The sequence below is a fragment of the Melanotaenia boesemani genome, chromosome 8 (assembly GCF_017639745.1).
Source record: "Melanotaenia boesemani isolate fMelBoe1 chromosome 8, fMelBoe1.pri, whole genome shotgun sequence".
Classification (NCBI taxonomy): domain Eukaryota; kingdom Metazoa; phylum Chordata; class Actinopteri; order Atheriniformes; family Melanotaeniidae; genus Melanotaenia; species Melanotaenia boesemani.
This window is the reverse complement of record NC_055689.1, coordinates 27,312,719-27,337,435: the sequence shown is the minus strand read 5'-3', so window position 1 is coordinate 27,337,435 and position 24,717 is coordinate 27,312,719. Positions and strand designations below refer to the sequence as shown.

Sequence of the window (24,717 nt, the reverse complement as noted above, 5' to 3'; positions counted from 1 at the left end):
TTTGCTCAGACATGCAAAGACCTTTCAGACGTTTGAACAGGAAACAAAACCATGACAAGGTTTAAACTGTGTTGCTGTTGTTGATGAAAACAGTCATGGTTGTATTTTGGCACCACTAAAACTAAAGCTTCTGCAGTGTTGGTGTCCACACAGATATAAATGTTTAATTACAGATGATTCATGAACTAATTACTAGTAAGGGACACACTGTATGATGGCTGCTTGAGTATTTAATGAAAGATAACGTAAAATGATTAATTTAGGTAAGGTATGACTTAATATTCATTTCATTTTAGAAATATGTAATTATATTGTTTTCAGGCATCAAATACACAATAATGTGAAGCTTCAGGAAGTTCGAGTTTGTTCCATTTATCTGAATTTTTATTTATCCTAATTGCTATATCCCCAAAATTTGTAGAAAATAATAAAATAAAACAAAAGAAAAATAGTATAAAAAAACAATCATTTGGAGTTTATTTCATCCATTTCTTTTTGTATTACAATATTTACACCTTTATACTTCTACCTACTTTTCATAAATATAAGGAGAAAGGAATGTAATCTTATATGTTGCATTAACTGTAACACCATGCCAAGATGACCTGTGATCGCGGGAAAATGAGACATTTGGAAAAGCAGAAAACTAGTTTACAGTTTACTCTGTAACCCACAAGATAATCAGCTCACTAAACAACTTTCCTCTATGCAGGCCTCCCCTTCTGCTTGGAACCACTTATATACATATCATGAGTCACCACCTACCAGTTCAAACTGGTCTATCACTGCAGAGCTCTGGAAAATTCATGACCAAAGTCAGTGACAAAACAGTATTATATTACATTTTCTGTTAAATTTTTACAGTTTATAGAATAAAATCCATTAATCCTTCCATATTCTATACCTGTTTCCTAACACACACTACTCAGTTTAACAATTTCATTTCCCTTGTCCCACAGTTTCACAATAACAGACTCTTCTACAAAAAACAATGAGAAGACCAGTGTTGGGGGTAACGCGTTACAGTAACGATATTACTTTTTTAGGTAACGAAGTAGTGCATTACACTTAAAATACTGGTAACGAAATTACTTTACTGGACTACAGCAACATGTTTTTCTGCATTACTTGAGCTGTGTTTGCTTATGTGTAAAGTTCTGATCTGTTTTAAGTGGTATGCGCATGCTGCTGCCGCTGACCCGCCTGAACAAGCTAAGCTTTTGTTCAATATTTCCAGGAGCCAGTAAGACAGACAAAACTTAACAAGCTAGTTGCTCCCCCTGTCGACTACTGAATCACCCAGGTTTAGAAAAATACTAGATAAAATGATTATGAGACAAGTGTGGCCATTTCTTCCCACAGACAGGGATGTTGGTCTTTGGTTTTAAAGCCATTTTGTTTACAATATACAGTAAACACTATGCAGACAGGCAGTGATGATTCGGCTATGATGTTTGTCCATGTCTACACAGTGAATTAAGAAATGGTAAAGTACTAAGTAGTGACGTTAAATGCAATAACGAGTAATTTCATTACAATTTGCAGAAGTAATGAGCAACTAGTAACTAATTACTTTTCTAGAGTAACTACCCCAACACTGGAGCAGACCAACATTTCTGCCTTTCAATACTGTAATAATAATAATAATAATAATAATAACAATAACCCTTCTGCAGGTGTCATTTAAAAACTTTAATATATTTTGAAACAGTCATATGTAAAACAAAAGTAACATTCTGTTTCTTTCATTCAGCATCATATTAAGCAGGCGCTGAAATATATATATAAAAAAACATGTTCTTTGGAAATAAGGAGGTACACAGTTGTGTTTATTAGCAGAAGCTGCCATTTTAAAGCTGCGGTTGCTAACGCACATTCATCAGATCTCCTAAATGCGGGAAAAAATAGCACATAAACTAGGTTTAAGAAATATAAATAATGATGATGTCACAATGTTATGTCCTCACAGTTTCTTGTATTTCATATATCATCCAAAACTCACTTCAGACTATTTTTTCCCAGAAACTGAAAATGAAACTTAGTTCTGAATTTCAATAGTTACAACTAAAAGATTTCTGTCTGTTACGTTCAGTATTGAGTTTAACTGGTTTCTAAACATTTGTAACTGTAAAATATGAGATACAGGCTCAATCCTGAGTACTAAAAGTAAGAAAACTTATTGATCTGTGTCAGATCCAAGAAAACCTTGCTAAGGAAATTATTTAGTCTCTCTTATTCTCATGAACAAAATTCAGACATTGTTCTGGCTACACTGCTGACATGCAGATACGATTATACTTCAGAAAATGACACTTAATACTTGTGAAATGTTGTTTTTTTTTAGTCAGTCATCTAGGTTTATGAAGGTTATCAGCTGTTAATGGGTCATACTTCTGATTGTCCTGTTGTAACTTTTACATAAATGTACAGTTTTATTAATCAACAAAGTACAGAAATGTTTAGGAAAAACTCCTAGGAAAATATACCAAGTTCAGTTCTAGCAGTTGTTCCTCAGGTCTTGCTGGGCTTTTGTACCTGTGCATACACGGTCTCTGGCTGAGGGTTTCTTTTAGTCTCAGTAGAATCCTTCCTATTGTGAAATCCCACCGTGCTGTAGGTGGTGGTTGGAGAAGGACCTGGTTCATCATGTGCTGAACTCTCACCATTAGTTTGGATAGTTTCAAGCTGCAAAATAAATTATAGAAATTTTTGGAAAAGGATTTTGTTACAGTGTGACTTGCCAACTACATGTTCACTGCATCTGCAGTTTAGAAAACTAGAAAACAGTTTGGGTGTTTGTGTCAGCTGCTTTTAAAACTAAACATTTCCTCTCAGAGGGATCAATATAATTAGACAAACACACTGTGTAAACAACCCAAACACAGATATTCAGCAGCTTGATAACACAGGCAAAAACATAAAGGAACACATTGAAGGAATTTTCAAAGAGGTTTGGATGATGCATAATGTGTCTGGAAATCTGAAAATGGTCCAATCAGTGATGTAAATGTGTTATTAGAGCAGCTAAAATTCACATTCACAGAAAAATGTAATTTCAAGTACTTGACTATATGGTTTCAATATAAAAAGCAAACTATTTTTCATGCTCTGTTTATTGTTTTAGAAATATTTTTCTTTTTTATTTTTATTTAACCTTTTTTTAACCAGGTAAAAAAATGTTTCAGAACCAGTTCTCATTTGCAAACATGACCTGGCCAAGAGGCCCCAGCAGGAATAAATAACGTACATACATACAAACGTACAACTGTGCATACACAAGAACCACAATACAACAATACAAAAAATACACCTAACAACGCAGAGCAAATAGAAATATATAAAAATGAAAGGGGGAAGGGAGTAGGTCTCAGTATTCTGCTTTGTGTTTTTTCAAACTTTACTGTTAAATTCTTTAGAATTAAAATGTCAGCGTTGGATTGTGGGGAGATTTTATTTGGATGTTTTTAAAAAAGAGAGATGCTTACCTCAGGAACAGTGTATATTGTGTTTTCAATCTTTTCTCTGTGATCTGCAGGAAAAAAAATGATATATTTTGTGATTTGCTTTGATTATATTTTTGCTGATTTTGATTTATCATGATTCTAAATTTTGCAGATTTAGCCTTTTATAAAATTTATAACACTTTATTGAACTTACATGTTCTTCTCCTTCGTAGATATATTAGAACAGCAGTAATTAGAAGGAAAGTAGCAAGGGCAACACCAATCCATATGAGAATATAATGATTGCGATTTTCTGAAGGATCAACAGAGTAAACCAAAAAACAGATGAGAAAATGCTCCTGTACTTAATCCAAGCAGCACAACTGGTATCCCATTTTACAGAACTAAGTTTTGTCCAAATTCCTTCTGAACGTTCATAGATTGTAACACTGTGGTGATGGATGTAAACAATTTCTGTAAATGTTTGTTAAAGCAAAAACATTTACAGTATGTCACACCTTATAGTCACCTGGTAGAGATGGTCAGATTGAATCGTCATGGATACTAGAATTTGTGTAGTTTGCATCCTCGGTTTAGTCTGTGCTTTAATTTAGGCAACGAAAACACTGGAAAAAGCCAGTAGTTGTTGTATGTAAAGTATATTCCAACCAGGTTAAACAAAATATGAAGAATGAAAAGATTTATTATGCTTCAATTGCTTAAACACAATAATCAAAACTTAATCAAGCTTTGCTACAGTTATATATCTAAATGTGAGAGTTGATTTATTTTGGTGGAAAACAATGAAAATGTTTCTGAATATGTTGCTGAGAGGTTCAGTTTGCAGCTTGTCAGATACACAAAATAACAAGGTTTTCCTTACCAAACATGCTACATTTAATACTTAAAATTAATTTCTAAGAGAAATAAATTGGAATACAAATTCTTCAGTGACCTCTGAAGGAAGAGATCATCTCATTGGATCAGACTTTGATATTTGGTGGAACATTATTGGACTTTTATAATTACAGACCTTCTAAAATTTATATGTAATCAGATTTTAATAGGGTTTAATGCCAGTTCCATGCACATCCTTCAGACTTACCACCATGTTGGATGCAGTGATCCTGAATCTTTATCATGTGTTTGGTCCAGCTGACATGGTTGCTATGGTTACAGATAATTGATTCATCCTGTGGGTAGACCTGGAAAGAAGTATCAGATTTTGTGATCTCTCCTCCCTCTTGATAGCAGGCTTTATTGTCACATCTAAAAATGTGGCTGAAGTCGGAGTCCACTGCGCTGCAGGTCACTGTGAGGTTACAGGAGTCTGATCTGCTGGACACAGAGTCCACCATCAACCTGACTGGAGAGACTGGATCTGAAGAAAGAATGGATAAGTTTTATAAACATGTAAGTAAAGAAGGTGTTTCTGGAACAATTTACCTTACCAATTACCAAAGTGAATAGAAAAGGAAAAAAGGAAAATAAAAATGTAAAAACATCCATCAGATTTGTCAATATAGAGAGCAGCTTCATCACTAAACAAACTAAGGCTAGTGGCCTTCATGGATGTAGATGGTCCTGATAAAGACCACAAGCCAAAGAACAGATTGGTCAAATAAAGCTGATCTGTAAACTATAGCCATAACTGGAGCTTAGACTTCTTTTAAGTTTTAGTTACATGGCAGCTGATGTCTCTAAGTAAGACTGAAATGTTCAGAAACCCACCTTGAACTGTGATGTTGTATGCAGCTAGTGTGTTATCTTGATCCACTGTCAGTCGTGCAGTATAAACTCCACTGTCTGACTTCTGTAGATTCTTCAGTTTAACAGAGTATTTGTTCTCCTCAGGCTCAACTCTTCCAGCATATTTAGCCCTGATAGTTGGATCTTGACCAGGAACAAATGACACTAAGACATTTGTACTGAATTTCCACATGAGGGCTATAAATTCCTCAGGAACATCAGTTTCTGTGACATTCAGAAGAACATCATCTCCCTTCTTCACAAACACAGGAGTCACAGCACAGGACACTGTAAAACAGAAAAGACATTAAATTAATCACAATATACAACAAATAAAACTGTAGTCTCATATTTCACATCTGACATGAATAAAGCACAGCTGATACTGGATGATAATTTGGTGCATTTTTTGTTTGAGATAAATGAGTTTAACAGGTAAAGCTGAGCCAAACTAATAGAAGTTTTTAACCAGATGTTTGAGTTTTTGTCTTTTCTTTGTCTAATCTCTCTCTTCCAAAAACAGGAGACTACTCTTCATCCATTTAACCTCTCTTTAGTAGTTGTTACATTTTCTTTTTCTTCATCATGGTCAGAACGGACAAAACTGACTAATAAATACACAATGATGACATAATAAAACATAAACTTACCACTGTTTTATTTCTCATATTTTGATGTGGGAACTACTTTCATAGCTAGTTGAAAAACTCTGTGTACATCATCAGTTACATTTATATTTTACTATTATTTTTTTCATATTTTTACATCCTGCATATTTAGTGTCATTTTCATTTTTGACTTTTAGCTGTTGTCAGTGAAAACATTTTAAAACTTTAACTCAGACTTTTCTGTCTTTCAGTCTAATGAACACATGTAATATATAACTCGGCATATAATCGGCATGTAATATATAACTATAACGGCATCAGTCTATTTGTCTTTCAGATAGGACGTAAACTCATCTCTATTAGAGACTTTATATATAACTTTAAAAACTGGTTTTACTTATTTTAAAGTGGTTTTCACTCCTCTTCGCACTGTTTTATAAATATTTTACTATTATCTCCAACTCATTCTGTTGATCGGTTTCATTATTTGTACCATTATGTGTTTATTTCCTTTTTAAATTCCACTTTGTGGTTTATTTTGGTCTGTTAGCACTTAAGTTTGTAATCTGTTTTAAAAAGCGCTGTATAAATTAAGATTGATTGATCTTTGTTGGTTGTGATTGTTTGGAGTCCCTAAGTCTCTAAGTGGTGTTTCCACCTTTTTATCCAACACCAACACTATATCTTTTATACAGTTTGTAGATCAACCCAATTGAAATTTTTGGGGGATTGTCAATCAAGCCAGGACTTATTTCTTTTCTTTGTTTTTACTAACTATAACTAAATAAAACAGACAATAACAGCAGAAATACATATTTAGACACTGATTTCTCCACAGCACAGCCGGAAAAGCCTTTAGACTTCAGGTTGTTATAAGCCATCTTATTTAAGATGTGATAATCACCAGAAGGTTTACAGTTGATAATCCACACATCACAAATGGTGTTCTTCTGAAACCGTTTGAAACAAAACAGCCACCAGCATCATCTGTTTGTCTAGCACGCCACCTATCCAGTATCTTCTTAAGGGAACCAGTTTAAAAGATATTCACACTGATCATAAAGCCAGTTACAGCAACAATATATTAATATAGTCATGTTTGTATAATTTTATGCAGTGTGCTGTCAGAAATGGAGCCAGGACTCATTTAAACTCAGTAAAAGAATGATACAGGAACTAAATAATCATCTTCAACTGGTGACCATGATATTCATACGTATACATTACATCTTGTTTGGATATTCCTGGTAATATAATATTTCTGTTGTATTGTGTAAAACATCAAATAAAAACAGCAGGACTATTTTTCTACTTACTTTCTATATCTCACATTCACTTGACTGCTTCCACTATTGTGGAACACACACACACACACACATACAAAAAAAAACACTCTAGTGCTAATGTAAAACAGGTTTATGTAATAAAATTGATCAAAATCTGAAATGCTGAAAGAAAAAATTGTTTTTTTTACCTTGATTAAGGCATAAATTCACAAGAACGGCCCATAAAAATGGTAGATGTTCCATTCTTACACGAGGACGTCTGAAACTTCCTCTATAGAGAGATTTCAGGAAGTGTTCATTTTTTTTTTTTTTTTTTTTTTTTTTTTAATGTGGTTGGCCCCAAAACTGTCAAAAAAGATATATGTACAGCAAACATGTAAACATTGTTAAAGAGAAATGTTACAAGAAAGAGAAAATTCTATAATACATGTAAAACAAAAGTGTGTTGATGTTAAACAATGAGTGATTAGAATTATTAATCTAAAAACAGAAATAGAGGGCTTTTACTAAAATCTGCATAAAATGATTTAAAAAAAAAAAAAAGCCTTATATAAAATTTCTCATGTTCTTTCATCTACAGTTATTTTATTTTAGTTTTTGCATTGGTTCTGTTTTTGTACCACTAGGGGTTACCCTACTCTCTGTCTCTTCATTTACCTATTCTTTGTTCATTACCAGCTTCATTACCAGTTTTGCCCTCATCATTACCAGATTGCCGGTTTTACTTATTTTTCTCTGTTTTGTTTCTTTGTCTTGTCTCAACTCAGTCATGCTGCCTTGCCTTTTTTTCTACATACATTTGCTAGATCGTTTTCATCAACCAAAGTCTGGTTTCACCTCACTCTAGCATGCAAGTTTGTCACAGTCAAGGCTTGTTTTTCAGTTTGACTGGCAAATTGAGTTTTTCTTTAAGTGAAATAAATCTTTAAATGCTTACCTGAGAAATGCAGTTCCTTCTATTTTCATTGCTTTCCTTTTCCCTGTGGACAAACATAAAAATAACCTATAATAATAAACCTGCTCCAGCTTATGACCTAACAACTTATATTTCCAATAACAGTGGATGGAGTTTTTACCAAAATTATTTTAACTTTGTTTTTGTTATTTCAGTTTATGCAGATTTTATTTTTTTTATCCAGTTAATTTAGTTATTTTATTTAAAGTCTTTCAATCCAAACATCAGGTGCTACAAAGTGCCGCTCATAGGCTGCAAAACAGAATATAGACTGAATGCAGACTTTTGAAAGGTTTTCTGTGGGAAAAGACAGTACAAGTTGCAGCCAGAGCCAGAAACACTGATGATGCTACTGTCCTCATCATGGTCTCATGGCTCCACTGGAAACAGCTAAATGATCTGTTAAGATATAAAAATAATTTTATCATAAATGTTGATAGTCTGAAAATTTCTGAAATGACCAAATGTGTAAGAGAAAAACTGAATGATAGTGGTATAAAAAGTACTCATGAGAGAGTATAAACATACTCTCACAACTTTGCTGCTTCACAGTAGAAATGGTCTTTGTGGTGTGACGATACACCAAATCCATCAAAAAACACTTTATCCTCCTTGCTTATGAAGTTTGTGAGCGTGTTCAAGCCTTACATGTAGAATTCTTACAGTTGTGTTACTAAAGTTATTGGTGCAATTTTAAAAATCTGAATTTAGCATCAGGGCCAGCTCTATCTCTTTGGCTGCCATAGCTGACATTTTCGTTTTCGTTTCGAGGTTGAGGTGCCTGCAGGTGGCAGAGTACTAGCAGAGCATGACGTGATTGTTGCTCCTCCACCTGAAGGCAAATACATACATGCAAAATTGATGCTGGTGTACAAGAAAAAAATGCAATAACAAATGTGAAAATGTATAATTTGATTTGTGTCCATGAAATTCTCTTATTTGCTTGTATTGATTTCTAAGGTTCATCAATATTCATAAATTACAACATAGTATAAATACTGCAAAAATGTACATTATAACTTCACTGTGATTAAGCTATTTTAGACTTTGCTTACACTAAACATTACTATACTACATCTAATATATACCAGCCTATAGAGCATAATAGACCAGCAGTGTTTCAGAAAAATTAATGAAGAGTGTCAACTTGGTTTGATGAGAAAACAAGTCACTGAGGTTTTTAATTATGGTTTAATAGATAGTATTCAAGGAGCTTACTTCGTCCAGGTTGGGTTCCAACATTACGTCAGGCAGGCAAACTACTGTTTGGTGTTTGTCAAGCTCATGTCATTGATCGTCAAAATAAAGAGTTGGTCGAAATCCTCTGGTGCACAAGGACAGAAACGGAGAAAAGAAAGCCCACTATAGAGGTAAGCCATCTTATTCATTATACTGTCAAATGTTTAATAGTTTTTTGTATTACAGAATAAAATTTTAATGCTGCCACTCAGCTATTGCTGCTAGCTACTATCGATTGTTACTTTGTTGGCTTGCTAATCCTTTTGCTATCTAATGTAACAGTGTTGTTTATTTTGTGAACACAGGTGATGTGACAAAAATACTTTCAGGTAAAAAGAAGAGCTCCGGACATCAGCTTGATGTATAAAAAATGATGGTTTATTACAAAAAGTGACACCTTAAACAGATATGCATCTCTGTGAGGTCTCTGGCCAATTTTGAGAATCCCTCTGAAAACATGTGTAAGGCATCCTTATATACATTTCAAAGACACTCCTGAAGTCCTAAAGTGACCAATCCTGTAAAAACACATATGTTTACACACATGGTGTTATGCTAAGTCCAGTCTTCAGGGCACCTAAGACCCTAAGCACCTTATATGGTAAAACCTCTGTGTGCTTTACATCAGCCTGTCTGCTTAAACTGTATCCCAGAATTATCCTAATCTATGTCATTTTAATTATGTCTAACTATAAAAAGCTGAGAATAAGATACTTCAAAAGGACAGGTGCTGCTAGGGAAGAGACAGACGTTACTCTGAGTCCTTTGAAGTAATGGTATACTCGAGTATTTGTACTGAGTCAAGTTTGAATGACTAACTCACCAAGGTGAATCAGGTTTTTGAGTCATTTAGGTCATTTGAGTCAGTTAGGCAGAGAGTACATTGAAATCTACATGTGCACACAAGCTTCACCTGCTCCCATTCTCTCAAGAATATGCACTTACAAGAAACTAAAGGGTCCTACATGATAACTTTACTGCTTCTCTATACAGTTCTGGTCAAGTCTGTCAATTTCCTGTTTATAAAGAAGGTTTTTCTTAGCGTGAACTCACTTGACCACACAACTCGTGTGTACGTGTAGTTGTACAGACAATACACACAAATCTATAGACAAGCTCCAGTTTTATGATTTTGTTGGCTTTTATCTAAATTCAGCAAATATTGCTTTCCTCGTTAAGTCCCTAGCTGCATAATTCCTGCAGAAGTGCATCCTTGATCAAATACTGGAGATGTTATTGTTACTTACTGTTTATTTCCCCCCACCTGTGTATTAGCAGTGAGTTTTTAGCAACATCTTTGTCCATCACATCTCATCATTTTATATTTAAAATCCCACTTTATCAATCCCAAACCTATGGTAGTTTGCATTTTTAACTCCATAAATACAACTTTTCACTTTATTTCCCCACATATGACATTAATAGAGTAGTTGCCCTGCCTGGGCTCATCAGCTGATTCAGATCACCTGGGCTTAATTGCCACTCTGCCTCTGCCTCTGTTCCTGCTCTGACAGGCTACCAGCCTAATTCAACCCACCTGGTTTTTCCCTGATTGCTGCTTGGTTTCTCTGCACTACTTAATCCCTCTTCAGTCTCTCCTTCTCTTCCAGATTATCATCGCCAGCACCTTGTCAAGTTGATATCCAGCATTCAGTTGTCTCCAGATTGCCTACTACTTTCACCCTTGGATTTCCCCTCTTCCCTTGCCATTGTCGGATACCTCTTGTCTGGTTTCTTGGATTTCTGGATTCTGACCCATGCTTTGTTTTGGACCCCGAGCTTCGCCTGACGTCTTGGATAAGTACCCAGCTGTCTGTGTTTTGATCATTGCCTGCCTACTGACCCTGATTTTGGATTTTTCAGCATTCCTCCTTCCACCGGCCTCGACCGCTTCTTTCAGCCTTGCCAGACTCTTACCCCTTTGCTTAATAAATCTGTTTTTTACACATTCCATCTGCTGTGTGTGGTTGAATTTCCGGGTCCTCAGTCACCCATTACAGTAGTAGATACTGTTTAATGCTCCTCCAACCCATGCAGCGTTATAGGTTGTGTACACACTGTTAAACAGGACCCAAAGGAACATCGTCTACATTAATGCCACAGCAGATGCCAGAGGATTAGTCACATCTCAGCTCTAAACTAGCATACGTAGTTCTGTCACTGAGGTGAGATTTCTATATGTTCCAATGTGGAACAAGAGACTTTATTTTGACACAATGACATAACAGCTGTACTTTCACTTCCTTTCTTCCATTACAACCATTTGCTTAGAATGAGGTAGCACAGTTTCCTGGTAGATTGAAGAGAAGATCATTGTTGTGGCTTGGTAAAGTAATTTTCCAACATGGCATTTTTTAATATTTGACCTCATGATGACTCAGTGGGAAATTTGACATTTATCGCATGAATGCTGGGAGGTTTTGAAATGTCATAGTAGGTGACCTGTCGGCAAGCCTCGACAACCCTGTTTGGAGCTGAACCCTTGGTGAGGTCATGTAACACCGCTGTTCTCTCCGAAAACTGCGGGATAAATTTCCGGTACTAGTGCGATGAAGCCTCTCACCTTCTTTTTCATGGTGGGAACAGGAAAAGACTGAATGGCCTCCATCTTCCACACCTGAGGCTTGATCTTTCCAAAACTGCTGATTTTTTATTCAGCGGGAGACCTCGGTCCGAACTGTGAGGAAGCGCTATCTAACCTCTGAAGTGGCTGCAAATTTTATCAAAGTTCTAGATAAATGTCCTCCTGTGATTTTTATCTGCACCCTGTGATTTTATTGTTGAACACTTTAACAGTAAACTGAAGACAAGCCTCGACTCTGTTGCTCCACTCACTACGAAAAAGATTTACCCAAAACTTATATCTCCCTGGAGGAATGAGGTCAAAAAACTCAAAAAAAATGGCAGGGTGGCAGAAAGGAGATGGAGGAAAAATAAAATGACAATAAATTATCAGATATTTTGTGAGCAACTTAAAATTTACAATAACGCACTAAGGAACTCAAGAAACATATACTTCGCAAAAATAATCAGTAACAATAAAAATAATCCCAAGGTTCTTTTTTCCACCATCGATCACCTATGTAACCCTGATTTTAACAGCTCCCAGCGAACCCCAACAGACTCTCTCTGTGAGCAGTTTGCAGACCACTTCAGAGGTAAAATCAGTGCCATCAGATGTATTTTATGCAACTAGAACATGAACACTGAGTGCTTGGTTTTACCTGAGGAAACACTGGACAGTTTTGTCCTGGTTAATGCTGAGATCCTTGATAAAGTTTTCTCCACAGTAAAACCCACCATGTTTTTTAGACCCAATTCCCACTTCACTTTTTAAATCATTTTATGGATTTTTTAAAGACGAGCTTTTATGCATGATAAATTGCTCTCTTCAGATGGGCGTCTTCCCTGCGGCCTTTAAAACGGCGGTGGTGAGGCCCCTTCTGAAGAAGAGCAATTTGGATTGTAATGATTTTAATAACTATAGACCTGTATCCAACTTACCATTTTTAAGTAAAATTTTAGAAAAACTGTTTTTTATTCAGCTTAATGATTTTTTAAATAGTAGAAATATCCTTGAGGTATATCAGTCTGGATTTAGGGTGAACCACAGCACAGAGACTGCTCTCCTGAAGGTTTTAAATGATTTTAGGATTAACTGTGACTCACAGAACCTCTCAGTCTTGGTGCTACTGGATCTTAGCGCAGCATTTGACACAGTAGACCACACTATTCTTTTAAACAGACTGAAACACCCGGTGGGTCTTTCTGGTGCTGTTCACAACTGGTTCACTTCCTATCTCACAGACAGAACTTATATGGTAAGTTTGGATACATGCTCCTCTAAGATCCATAAAATGACATGTGGTGTGCCTCAAGGGTCAGTTTTAGGCTCTGTTCTTTTTAATTTGTATATGCTCCCTCTTGGCAGCGTCATCAGGAGGCATGGAGTAAACTTCCACAGTTATGCTGATAATACTTAGCTGTACATATCCATGTCTCCTGATGACACGAGACCAATGGATGCCCTTTTCAACTGTACTTTAGATATCAAATCCTGGATGGCAGAAAACGTTTTTACAGCTTAACCAGGACAAGACTGAAGTTTTAATCATTGGTCCTGAGGCTCAGAGAGAGAAACTCTTAGCTAAATTACAGGCATCCGCGTTAAACCCATCATCACAAGTAAAAAACCTGGGCGTTATTTTTGACTCTGAGCTTGGTTTTATTCCACATATTAAACATGTTACTAAAATAGGATTTTATCATCTAAAAAACATAGCCAGAGTCCGTCCCATTCTTTCTCGGGCCAACACGGAGATGCTGATGCATGCTTTTATCACCAGTCGTATTGACTACTGTAATGCACTGCTCTCTGGTCTTCCCAAAAAGAGTATTGCACCTCTACAACTTCTACAGAACTCGTGTGCTGACAAAGACCAGAGGGCGGGCCCACATTACACCGGTTTTAGAATCACTGCATTGGCTCCCCGTGTGTTTCAGGATCAATTTTAAGGTTCTCTTATTGGTTTTTAAATGTCTTAATGGTCTTGGGCCTTCTTATCTTTTAGATTTGCTTTTACCTTATGAACCCTCGCGGCCCCTGAGGTCTTCCGGTACTGGCCTCCTGACTGTACCTAAAGTCAGGACACATACTCACGGAGAGGCAGCTTTCCAGTGGTATGGTCCTCGTCTGTGGAAAAGCCTGCCGGAGGAGCTCAGGGCTGCAGAGAATGTTAATGTTTTTAAGAGCAGGCTCTTATTGTTTTAACCATGGAAAGCACTTTGTGTTGCATTTATGTATGAAAAGTGCTCTATAAATAAAGACTGATTGATTGATTGATGAAGCCCAAGTACTCCACTTCCCTCTGTGCTATGGCGCACTTGTGAGGATTGATTGTCAACCTGGTTGCTCTGATGCATTGCAGTACCTGCTGAAGATGCACAACATGCTCCTCCCAGGTCTGGCTGAACACCACATCATTCAGATAGGCTGCAGAAATGTCTGACACATCCCTCTGAACATCAGCCATTGAAATATTGCTGGTGCCCTCTGAAGGCCGAAAGGCATAACTTTAAAACTGGTACATACCAAAAGGTGTCTTAAAGGCCGTCAGTTCTCTTGCCTCCGGTCCAATGTAGTGATGTAGCTTGCTCTGTCCACTCTCTCCAGCAAGTCACCCACCCTAGGCATTGGATATGGATCAAAGTTTGAGATATCATTTAAGTACCATAAGTCTATACAAAACCTGAGTGAGCCGTCCTTCTTTGGCACCAACACGATTGGGCTACACCACTCAGTACATGAGAGTTCAATGATCCCCAGCTCCAGCATCAATTGAATTTCCTTATGGAGCACTGGCACCAACCGCTCTGGTATCCGATAGCTGCTCTGTCGAACTGGAGCATCCACCTTGATCCTTATTTTGTGCTGCACCAGGGATGTAAACCCTGGACTCTCTCAGAAGAGGTCGAAGTCCAATAAGGGTTTAATGTCCTCCTGTTTCCTAGATCAACTGACACACACTCTGTACTGCTGGTTGGAAAGAACTTTTCCATTACCTCCTCATCCAACAGCCCAGACAAACTACTGCTGTAAAGGAGGCTCTTCACGACTCTTAAATTGGAATTTATGATTAAAAGTTTATTCAGCTGTCAGTTTAACATTGCCTTGTAACAAAAAACTGATTTATTTTTAGTCTTTATTGTATATTCTAAGCAGTAAAATGTGCTTTGAGAGGTAACTGGAATTAATTTGTTTGCTTGCGTTCACTCAGGAAGTCTGTGTGGTTTCAGACATGAAACAGCACAACTGCGAACTGTGAAAACTCTGAAACTCTGGTGTTCTTCATACTAATGTGTGTATTTTGATGTCAGTGAAGCAAAATATTTTTAGCTGTTTAGACACTTCACAATGTCTTTGTCTGTGAAATTGGTTCTGCTACTCTGCATTCAGACCCCAGGTAAGAGAGGAATCCTTTTTTATTACATGTTAACAGATATATGAACAAACAAGAGCAGAACAGACAAGTGCTTCATAAAGTTGCTTTATTTTCTATATTATAACAATTACAAAACTTGTAGATGAAGATTTTATATGACATTTTTCATTCATAACAATGAGAAGTGTTTATAAAAATTAATCAAATATTTATGAAGTGATTTTAGGAGAAAAATGTTTTATAGGCAAGGCATTTATATTTGTATAGCACATTTCATGTACAAGACAATTCAAAGTGCTTTACATAAAACATTACAGCAGGGTGCAGAAAGCAATACAAGTTCATTAAAAAAAAGATTAAAATAAATAAAATTAATAAAAATAAAAACAGAAAGAAAAGGCTAAAATAAAATAGATAAAATGCAAGAAATAAAGCTCCAGTGTGGGAAAAGACATTATTAAAACATGATCAAGTTTAAAGATTTTGATGGGTATTTTTCTATCATAAAATAAGACACAAAGAACTCAGAGTGAAGTCAGCTTCAACGCGATGGGGAGAGACTGTGGTTCAGCACTCAGAGAGTGTCTGGTGTCAACTCCGAAGTCTCAACCCCAGTGCAGCCTTTTTATTGAGCAGCTATCACACTTCAGTAGAGCAAGCAAAGTTCTCGCAAACTTCAAACAGGGAAACACATCAGCATACAACACTTTATGACCCTTATCACACAGAGTTGTGACCACCACATCCTGTCCTCTGCAGGGTGGGTGAGACCGCAAATCATTACCCATCCTTAAGGGAGAAACTTTAAACTGTTAACTTTAAACTGTCAACTTCTTACTCTAACAGATTTCAGCTTAAAAGTACCAGATGCAGATCTGGACTTCTAAATAAAAGCTAGTGAAATGCAGCAAAGAACATGTGGGTCTTTAACCTGGATTTAAATAAACCGAGTATTTCAGCTGATCTGGGGCTTTCTGGGAGTTTGTTTCAGACATGTGGAGCATAGAAGCTGAAAGCAGCTTCTCCATGTCTGGTTCTGACTCTGGGAACTAATAAGAAACATGAACCAGATGACCCGAGGGTTCTGGCAGGTTCATACTGGGTCAAGAGGTCACTGATGTATTTTGGTCCTAAACCATTCAGAGCTTTATAGACCAGCAGTAGAACTTTAAAGTCTTTCCTCTAATGAATAGAAAGCCAGTGTAAAGACCTCAGAACTGGACTGATATGGTCCACTTCCTTGGTCTTATAGAGGACTCGAGCAGCAGAGTTCTGAATAAGCTGCAGGTGTCTAATTTATTTTTTTAGGTAGAACCTGTAAAAACACTGTTACAATAATCAAGCCGACTAAAGAGGAAAGCATGGACTAGTTTATCTAGTCCTTGCTGACACATCAGACATTTTACCCTTGATATATTCTTAAGGTGATAGAAGGCTGATTACAGCTGTTTGTAGATGTTCAGGGAAGACGCCGGAAATTAAAGACAAGTTCACAATTTGTAACAGATCTGGCTCCAGAGTCTTTCAGACCTTTTTGAGAAAAACCTGTGGGCAGGATTTCCAAACAGCGAACAGAAGAGTTCAGCTGACATAAGATGCCGCCCAGATCTTTGCTGTGAATGGGATTAAACTGTGTCATGGTGTTTAAACTGGTTTTCAATGGACACAGTATGTCTGTAGAACCTGCTGTCGATGAACCAACTACTTGTCTGATATTCTGGATTTTTTTCGTGAAGAATTTGGCAAACTTATTGCAGGCCTTATAAATAAAGTATATTTGACAAATCAAACAAACAAATGATGTCTTAGTGTCATTTCTTCCTGGTCTAGAACAAATATCGGGGATAAATATGCTGGAAGAGTTGAGCCTGATGTGAACAAATTCTCTGTTAAACTAAAGAATCTACAAAAGTCAGACAGTGGAGTTTATGCTGCACGTATGATAGCGGATCGAGAAAGAATAGTAGCTGAATACAACATCACAGTTCAAAGTGGGTTTCTGAACATTTCAGTCATACTTAGCAAACAACCACTGCCATGTAACTCAAAGTTAAAAGAAGTCCAGCAATATTTGCAGTTTACAGAATAACTTCATTGACCAGTGTGTTTTGGCTTTTGGATTTTATCAGGGGTAACGATGACAGACAAAACAACTACTGCTCTCTTTACTAAAAATTCTGCTGGACTTTTGATCTGTTTTCACATTTTTCCCTTTTCTGTTCACCTTAAAAAAAGCTAAACCTGTGCCAGAACTCACCACATTGCTAAAGTGTTTCTAAAACTTTCCCTCTGTCCCCTCAGATCCAGTCTCTCCAGTCAGGTTGATGGTGGACTCTGTGTCCTGCAGCTCAGACTCCTGTAACCTCACACTGACCTGCAGCACAGAGGACTCTCACATCAGCAGCACTTTAAGTTGACCTTGACGTGCTTTCAGGAGGGAGGAAACAGATCAGAGATCACAAAAACTGGAGCTTCTTTCCAGGTTTACCTGTCAAACAAATTAATCTGTAACCACAGCAACCAGTCGTTCTGCCCCCCACATGTTGGTAAGACTAAACAACTTTTTACATACAGTTTGGCTTTAGACCAGATGAAAAAGTGCTAAATGTAATGTTTTTGATCCAATTATCAGAAAGAATAATTTAGAAATATTTCTTTCATATTTCCCACAGATTGAATGTAACAGCTGTTGTGGTTGCTGCTGTTCTAAAACACTGAAGAGATCATTTAAAACTTTTAAATAATGTTTTTCAGTGTCAGTATGATGACGTACTGGTTAGTTATTTCTACTTTTGCTGTGTTGTGGTGTCAGAGTGGATCTTCAGTGTTCATTGTGTAATCAGCCTGCTTTGCTGTGCTGCAGGTTCAGAGACTCTCTTTGGCGTCTCCATCTGTTTGCTGAAGACAGTCGTGTTCTCGGTTGGTCTGATCATCATGGTGTGTGCTGTCATCAGTGTCCACCTCATGGAGAAGCTCAAGAAGCAAAAATAAATTCTTCTGTCTGAATAAACTGTCCATATAGCTCAATGCTAATCCAAAAAAAACCTTAAATGGAACATTAAACCTAATGGCATGAAGACCAGGAACCGGGAAAGCAGCAACAAGAAACAGTACATGTGATATGATCTGGTGCACTGAGCACCAAAATAACAGAGAGACTGAAGACAAATGATAAAGAAAGTATATTTATTATTAAATAAAACTAGCTAGTGTTAAAATGCTTTGCAACACACAACAAACAGCAGGTGTGGTGACGTCTCTGCAAGCCACACCAGGCGGGCCTTGTGCTCTCCTTCACAGGTGCAGCCAATGAAGCCAGTTAGAAGAATTGACCCCACACACAAAGACTCCTGCTCTGTCACTGTAAGGCCAGGATGGGTGTAATAAGTCTTCAGCCTCCCATCATTTCTTATTAAATAAAGGAAATGGGTATAGTGATACACTGAAATGTATGTACAAGCAGACTTTGCACAATTTTAACAAGCTTGAAAGTCAATATTTGTTATGACAACTTTCATCCTTTAAGTCAGCCTGACGTGTAGCACCGTGTACACGGCTCATTATCTCACGGAATATTAGGATTTATATTTTTAATTTATTTTTTGAGTACAATTAAACAGATAAAAGAACCTCAAATGTGCTTAACAGGAGTAATATAAATATAAATATAACTTGGAAAGAAAACATGATATAAGTATATACTGTGCATGGCAACTGTTATTGAATATATGTATGTAATAATAACTCTGGTTACTTTTTTTTAATGAAACCTATTTGGTGATTTAATCTTTACAAGAATTGAAAGAGTGAAATAGTTGGTTTAAATACATCATAAACATGCTGTGTTCTGTTTCCAGTCAGGAATTAGAGCACAGTCATTTCAGTGACTGGTACTAATGGGAGCGCTGTGGTCTGTGGGGAGATTCCAGCTTAGTGATTTTTCTTCATTCCATAGTTATACTGGAAAGACAAAGGTACATATTTATACATCACCTTTGAAATTATCTGGGATGGGGACGCTTTATTTACCTTATTGATCAGGCAGTATTGCAACAGTTTGCCTTTACATCGGCAAGAAAAAAAACATTTGTCTTCATGGAAACTTTACACTGTGTAGCTTATCTTAGGCATCTCACGTGTTGAGGAAGCTTGCAGGAGGTGTTGAATATAAGAAATATGAAAAGAGGAAGTTGTGTCTGAGCAAGTGCAGTGAGCCACTGAAACAAGTCCTAGTACTGAATTAGCAAATGCACAAAAACAACCTCATTGTATTAGTTCCCCCCATCCCCTTTATTGTACGTTTAACAGAGAATGCCTATTTATTGAATGTATTAAATGTGATGGTATTGCGGTTATTTTTGCTCAGACATGCAAAGACCTTTCAGACGTTTGAACAGGAAACAAAACCATGACAAGGTTTAAACTGTGTTGCTGAAAACAGTTCACATGGTTTCATTTTGGCACCACTAAAACTAAAGCTTCTACAGTGTTGGTGTCCACTCAAACATCAGATATAAATGTTTAATTACAATATAATTCATGAACTAAATACTAGTAAGGGACACATTGTATTATGGCTGCTTGAGTATTTAATGAAAGATAACGTAAAATGATGAATTTAGGTAAGGTATACCTTAATATTAATTTCATTTTAGAAATATGTAATTATATTGTTTTCAGGCATCAAATACACAATAATGTGAAGCTTTAGAAAGTTTGAGTTTGTTCCATTTATCTGCATTTTTGTTATTAGTCCTAACTGCTACATCTCCAAAATTAGTGGAAAATAAAATAAAACAAAAGAAAAATAGTATAAAAAAAAACAATGATAGGTGGTTTATTTTATGCATTTATTTTTATATTACAAAACATACATTTATATTTCTACCTACTCTTTTCATAAATATGAGAAAGGAATGTAATCTTATATGTTGCATTAACTGTAACACCATGCCAAGATGACCTGTGATCGCAGGGAAAATGAGACATTTGGAAAAGCAGAAAACTAGTTTACAGTTTACTCTGTAACCCACAAAATAATCAGTAAACATGGCAACTTTCCTCTATGCAGGCCTCCCCTTCTGCTTGGAACCACTTATATACATATCAAGAGTCACCACCTACCAGTTCAAACTGGTCTATCACTGCAGAGCTCTGGAAAAAATTAACAAAGTCATTAGCAAAAAATGATTATATTACAATATTTTCTTTTTAGTTTTTACAGCTCATAGATGCAGCCATCAATACATCTATTTTCTATACCTGCTTCCATTTAAACAACTTACTCTCTTTAACAATTTCACTTCCATTCTCTCATAATTTCACTATAACAGATTTATCCACAAAACAAAGAACAGAATAATTTTTCTGTCTTTGAACACTGTCAAACTGTTTTTTTTACATTCATTTACAAGTGACTTTTATAAATGTTAATACATTTTGAAACAGGCATATGTAAAAATTAAAAAGCTTACAATTCACACAAAAAGTCTCAGACATCATAACCCCTAAATGTAAAATAGTACTTATATTAGATTTAAGAAATATTAACACTGCTGTAATGCCACAATATTATCTCCACACAGTTCCTTATATTTCTTTGTCATATATCGTCCAAAACTTTGTTTTCTTTCAGTTACTTCAGATTATTTTTATCCCAGAAACTGAAGATAAAACTTAGATCTAAATTTCAATGGTTACAGCTAAAATATTTCTTTCTGTTTCATTCAATATTGAGTTTAACTAGTATGTAAAATTTTTTTCTGTAAAATATGAGATACGGGCTCAATCCCGATTTCCTTTCTAACTTATTGATCTGAATCAGAACCAAGCAAACTGATTCTATAGGAAAATATTTACTCTTATTCTCCAGAAGAAAATTCAGACATTATTCTGGCTGCACTGCTGACATGAAGATACGATAATACTTCAGAAAATGACACTTCCTATATGTGAAATTATTTTGGTCAGTCATCTACAATGTAACATGTTTATCAAGGTTATCCACTGAGTTCAGTAATCCCAGGTTTTCTGATTTTAAATTAGTATGTTTATTATGAAAAACTAGCAGTGCAGCTGACCAATCAGAAGCATGAATCTAGATCAGCCAAAGCTGAATAAAAGCTTAAGAACTGACTGTAAATATGTAAGCTGACAGTACTTATGATAGTAACTATAATTCTTGGCTAAACACTGGCTACACTGATGACAAGATGACACAATGACAAGAAGGTCATTGTGTAAAAGTCAACAAAACAAAAGTAAACAATGCCCTCTTCTAGCAGTTGTTCCTCAGGTCTTGCTGGGTTTTTGTACCTGAGCATACACGGGCTCTGGCTGATTGTTTCCTTTAGTCTCTGTAAAGTCCATCCTAGTGGGAAATCCCACCTGTGCTGTAAGTGGAGAATGAAGAAGGACCTGGTTCATCATGTGCTGAACTCTCACCATTAGTTTGGATAGTTTCACACTGCAAAATAAATTACAGACAACATTTTAGGAAAAAGGTTTTGTTTCAGTTTGACTTATACCTGTTCACATTTAAATCAACATGTTGTCTGTTTACTTAAGAAAAAACACTTCTCTGTATCTGTCACGTGCGTCGGGCGGAGGTGAGGACCCAAATGCAGGCAGTCAAGGCAGGAGGCAGAATTGGTGCAGATGACGAGGTTTATTTCCCAAAACGAAGACAGGGAACCACACACGACAGGGATAAATCCAGTGAACAAAAAAAAAAAAAAGTACAAAACAAGACAGGCCCACCGACAAAGTTCAGGGGGGGGTACCTGGAGGCTGAACAGACGGCAGGATCAGGTCAGGAGGCCGGCCAGGGGGCCGGACGGACCGGGGCAGAACCTCCGGCGGACGACCCAGAGGCTGTGCAGACAGCTGAATCTCAGGCAGACGGGCAGGCTTGGACCAGAGCTCTGGAGGACAGGCAGGCTGGATCACCGGAGGCTGAGCAGGCTTGGACCAGAGCTCTGGAGGACGGGCAGGCAGACTGGATCTCTGGCGGCGGACGGGCAGACTGGATCTCTGGGTCGGGCACCAGTAGCGGGTAAGGGGCGTCTCGACCCGAGACCCCTCGGGAACAGGAACTCGAGCAGGGTGAGGAGCGTCTCGACCCGAGACCCCCTCGGGAACAGGAACTCGAGCAGGGTGAGGAGCGTCTCGACCCGAGACCCCCTCGGGAACAGGAACTCGAGCAGGGTGAGGAGCGTCTCGACCCGAGACCCCCTCGGGAACAGGAACTCGAGCTGTGGACAACCATGGTACCGACACAGAGGAAGAAGACCTGGACACCGTCGTGGGACGCTGAAGAGCTGGGCAGGACCTCGGAACCGGCGTGGGACGCTGCGGCGCAGGGCAGGACCTCGGAGCCGGCGCGGGACGCTGCGGCGCAGGGCAGGACCTCGGAGCCGGCGCGGGACGCTGCGGCGCAGGGCAGGACCTCGGAGACGGCGCGGGACGCTGCGGCGCAGGGCAGGACCTCGGAGCCGGCGCGGGACGCTGCGGCGCAGGGCAGGACCTCGGAGCCGGCGCGGGACGCTGCGGCGCAGGGCAGGACCTCGGAGCAGGCGTCGGACGCTGCGGCGCAGGGCAGGACCTCGGAGCAGGCGTCGGACGCGGCGACGCAGGGCAGGACCTCGGAGCAGGCGTGGGGTGCTGAGGCACTGGAGCTGGAGGCGAAACTGGAGATGTAGGCCTGGGAGCTGGTGGCGGCAACCGGGACAGTGCAGCTGACGGCGTCACCCGAGACGTGGACCGTGGAGCTGGTGTTGACCTCCGAGATGCAGCCCGCCCCAGTGGTTTGGGGCTAGTCTGGTTCCCCAAAATGGCGACCGCTCTGGATAATCCTGCAGCTCCCACTCCGTCTCCAGTCCCAGGAGCATTCCCACCAGTTCACTTGATGTCATGAACTCGAGGGGCCGCCGCCTCTGGTGCCTGGACATCCTCCTTCTCCTGGACCTTGTGGGAGGAGGATCAGGAAACCACATGTCTGGCTCCTCCACCATAGGGAACCAGTCAGCAACCTCAGAACCGTAACACTGAAACCAAGCCATCAAACCTGCTGGGTCCAGTTGTGGTCAGATCCTTCTGTCACGTGCAGCAGGCGGAGGTGAGGACCCAACTGAAGGCAGTCAAGGCAGGAGGCAGAATTGGTGCAGATGACGAGGTTTATTTCCCAAAACGAAGACAGGGAACCACACACGACAGGGATAAATCCAGTGGACAAAAAAACCACACATGACCAAATGAGGATCTGACAATGAATGACCGAAAACCAGGAGTACTTATACACAGAGGGAGTAACAAGACACAGGTGAAGTGGATTACTAATCAGGCCAGGTGATCTAATGAGGCAGAACAGAAATCACAGGAAAACAAGAGGGAAAAACCAAACATGACAAAACTGAAAGCTAAAGCATGAACATAACTATAAACCAAGAACACCGAACTAAACATGACAAAAAAACCAAAATCCTAAAACATGATCAAAACACCCACCAAAACCCAGAAACCGTGACAGTATCTCTGGCTGCACAAGTCAGAGAGCTGTTTTATACTCGGCTAAAAACATGAAGATAAACTTATCTATTTTAACTTTAGTCTATTTTCAGGACTGCAAATGCATATGAAAAAAATGCATTTGTAGTCCTGAAAACTAGAGAACAGTTTAGGTGTTTGTATAAAAAAAAAAAAAAAAGTGTATCAAACCTAAAGACATATTCGGCAGTTAGATACCACAGACACAAAATAAATGTACACACTGCAGGTACTTGGTGAGGTTTAGATGGCACATGATATCTGGAAATCTGAAAGACTGAATCCAAAGCAAAACAGCCAAATGGGCTTTGTCTTTTTCTCAAAATTCACTTATTAAATCATTTAAAATCAAACCTTTATCTGTCAGGTTATGGAGAAATTTTAGACGGATGTTTTAAGAGGTAGATGCTTACCTGATGACTACTGTACTCCATGTTTTCAGTTACTTTTATGTTACCTACAAGACAGAAAAATGACATTCTTTGTGATTTGCTTTAATAATTATCTTCACATACTTTCATTTACTATTACTAAAACTTAACTGCATTTCTGTCCCTTTACATTATGTGTTTTGCTTTAATGTACTATGTACATCTTTATTACTTATTTATTTAGTTTTCAGGTAGCTGGGTTTAATTGTACTTTTTAAAGTGGTCTTGGGGAATAGATCTGGGGGCATTCTCAAGTGTTTTAAAAGTTTTTCATTTGGAAATTGGCTGCTTTTCACTCATTTCAAGGGATAAATTAATATTGTGTCTCCACATACAGTGGGGCAAAAAAGTATTTAGTCAGCCACCAATTGTACAAGTTCTCCCACTTTCATCCTAGTACTGGTATACACATTAAAGCCTTAGTATGTAGAATTAGATCTTTTCCTTAAATGTTGCCTTGGTACACATCAAGCAAACAAATCCTCCTTTCTCCTATATGTGGTAAAACATTTCAGAGATT

At 38.0% G+C, this 24,717-nt stretch overlaps 1 protein-coding gene and 1 long non-coding RNA gene across 2 annotated transcripts in view; one reads left to right on the top strand and one right to left on the bottom strand.

Moving 5' to 3' along the window:
- Window positions 1–1,677: 1,677 nt before the first annotated feature.
- The window catches only part of LOC121644291, a 26,498-nt gene continuing 3,458 nt past the window's right edge, over window positions 1,678–24,717 (bottom strand). Inside the window, exons 3-7 of the mRNA XM_041992143.1 lie at window positions 5,175–5,480; window positions 4,549–4,824; window positions 3,658–3,756; window positions 3,486–3,529; window positions 1,678–2,685 (exon numbers count right to left, since the gene is read on the bottom strand). Coding sequence (XP_041848077.1) covers window positions 2,512–2,685; window positions 3,486–3,529; window positions 3,658–3,756; window positions 4,549–4,824; window positions 5,175–5,480 — 899 coding nt within the window. The 3' untranslated portion in view covers window positions 1,678–2,511. The remainder of the gene's footprint in view (window positions 2,686–3,485; window positions 3,530–3,657; window positions 3,757–4,548; window positions 4,825–5,174; window positions 5,481–24,717) is intronic.
- LOC121644294 overlaps window positions 15,157–24,717 on the top strand; it is a 23,938-nt gene continuing 14,377 nt past the window's right edge. Inside the window, exon 1 of the long non-coding RNA XR_006011251.1 lies at window positions 15,157–15,243. This is a non-coding gene — a long non-coding RNA (uncharacterized LOC121644294). The remainder of the gene's footprint in view (window positions 15,244–24,717) is intronic.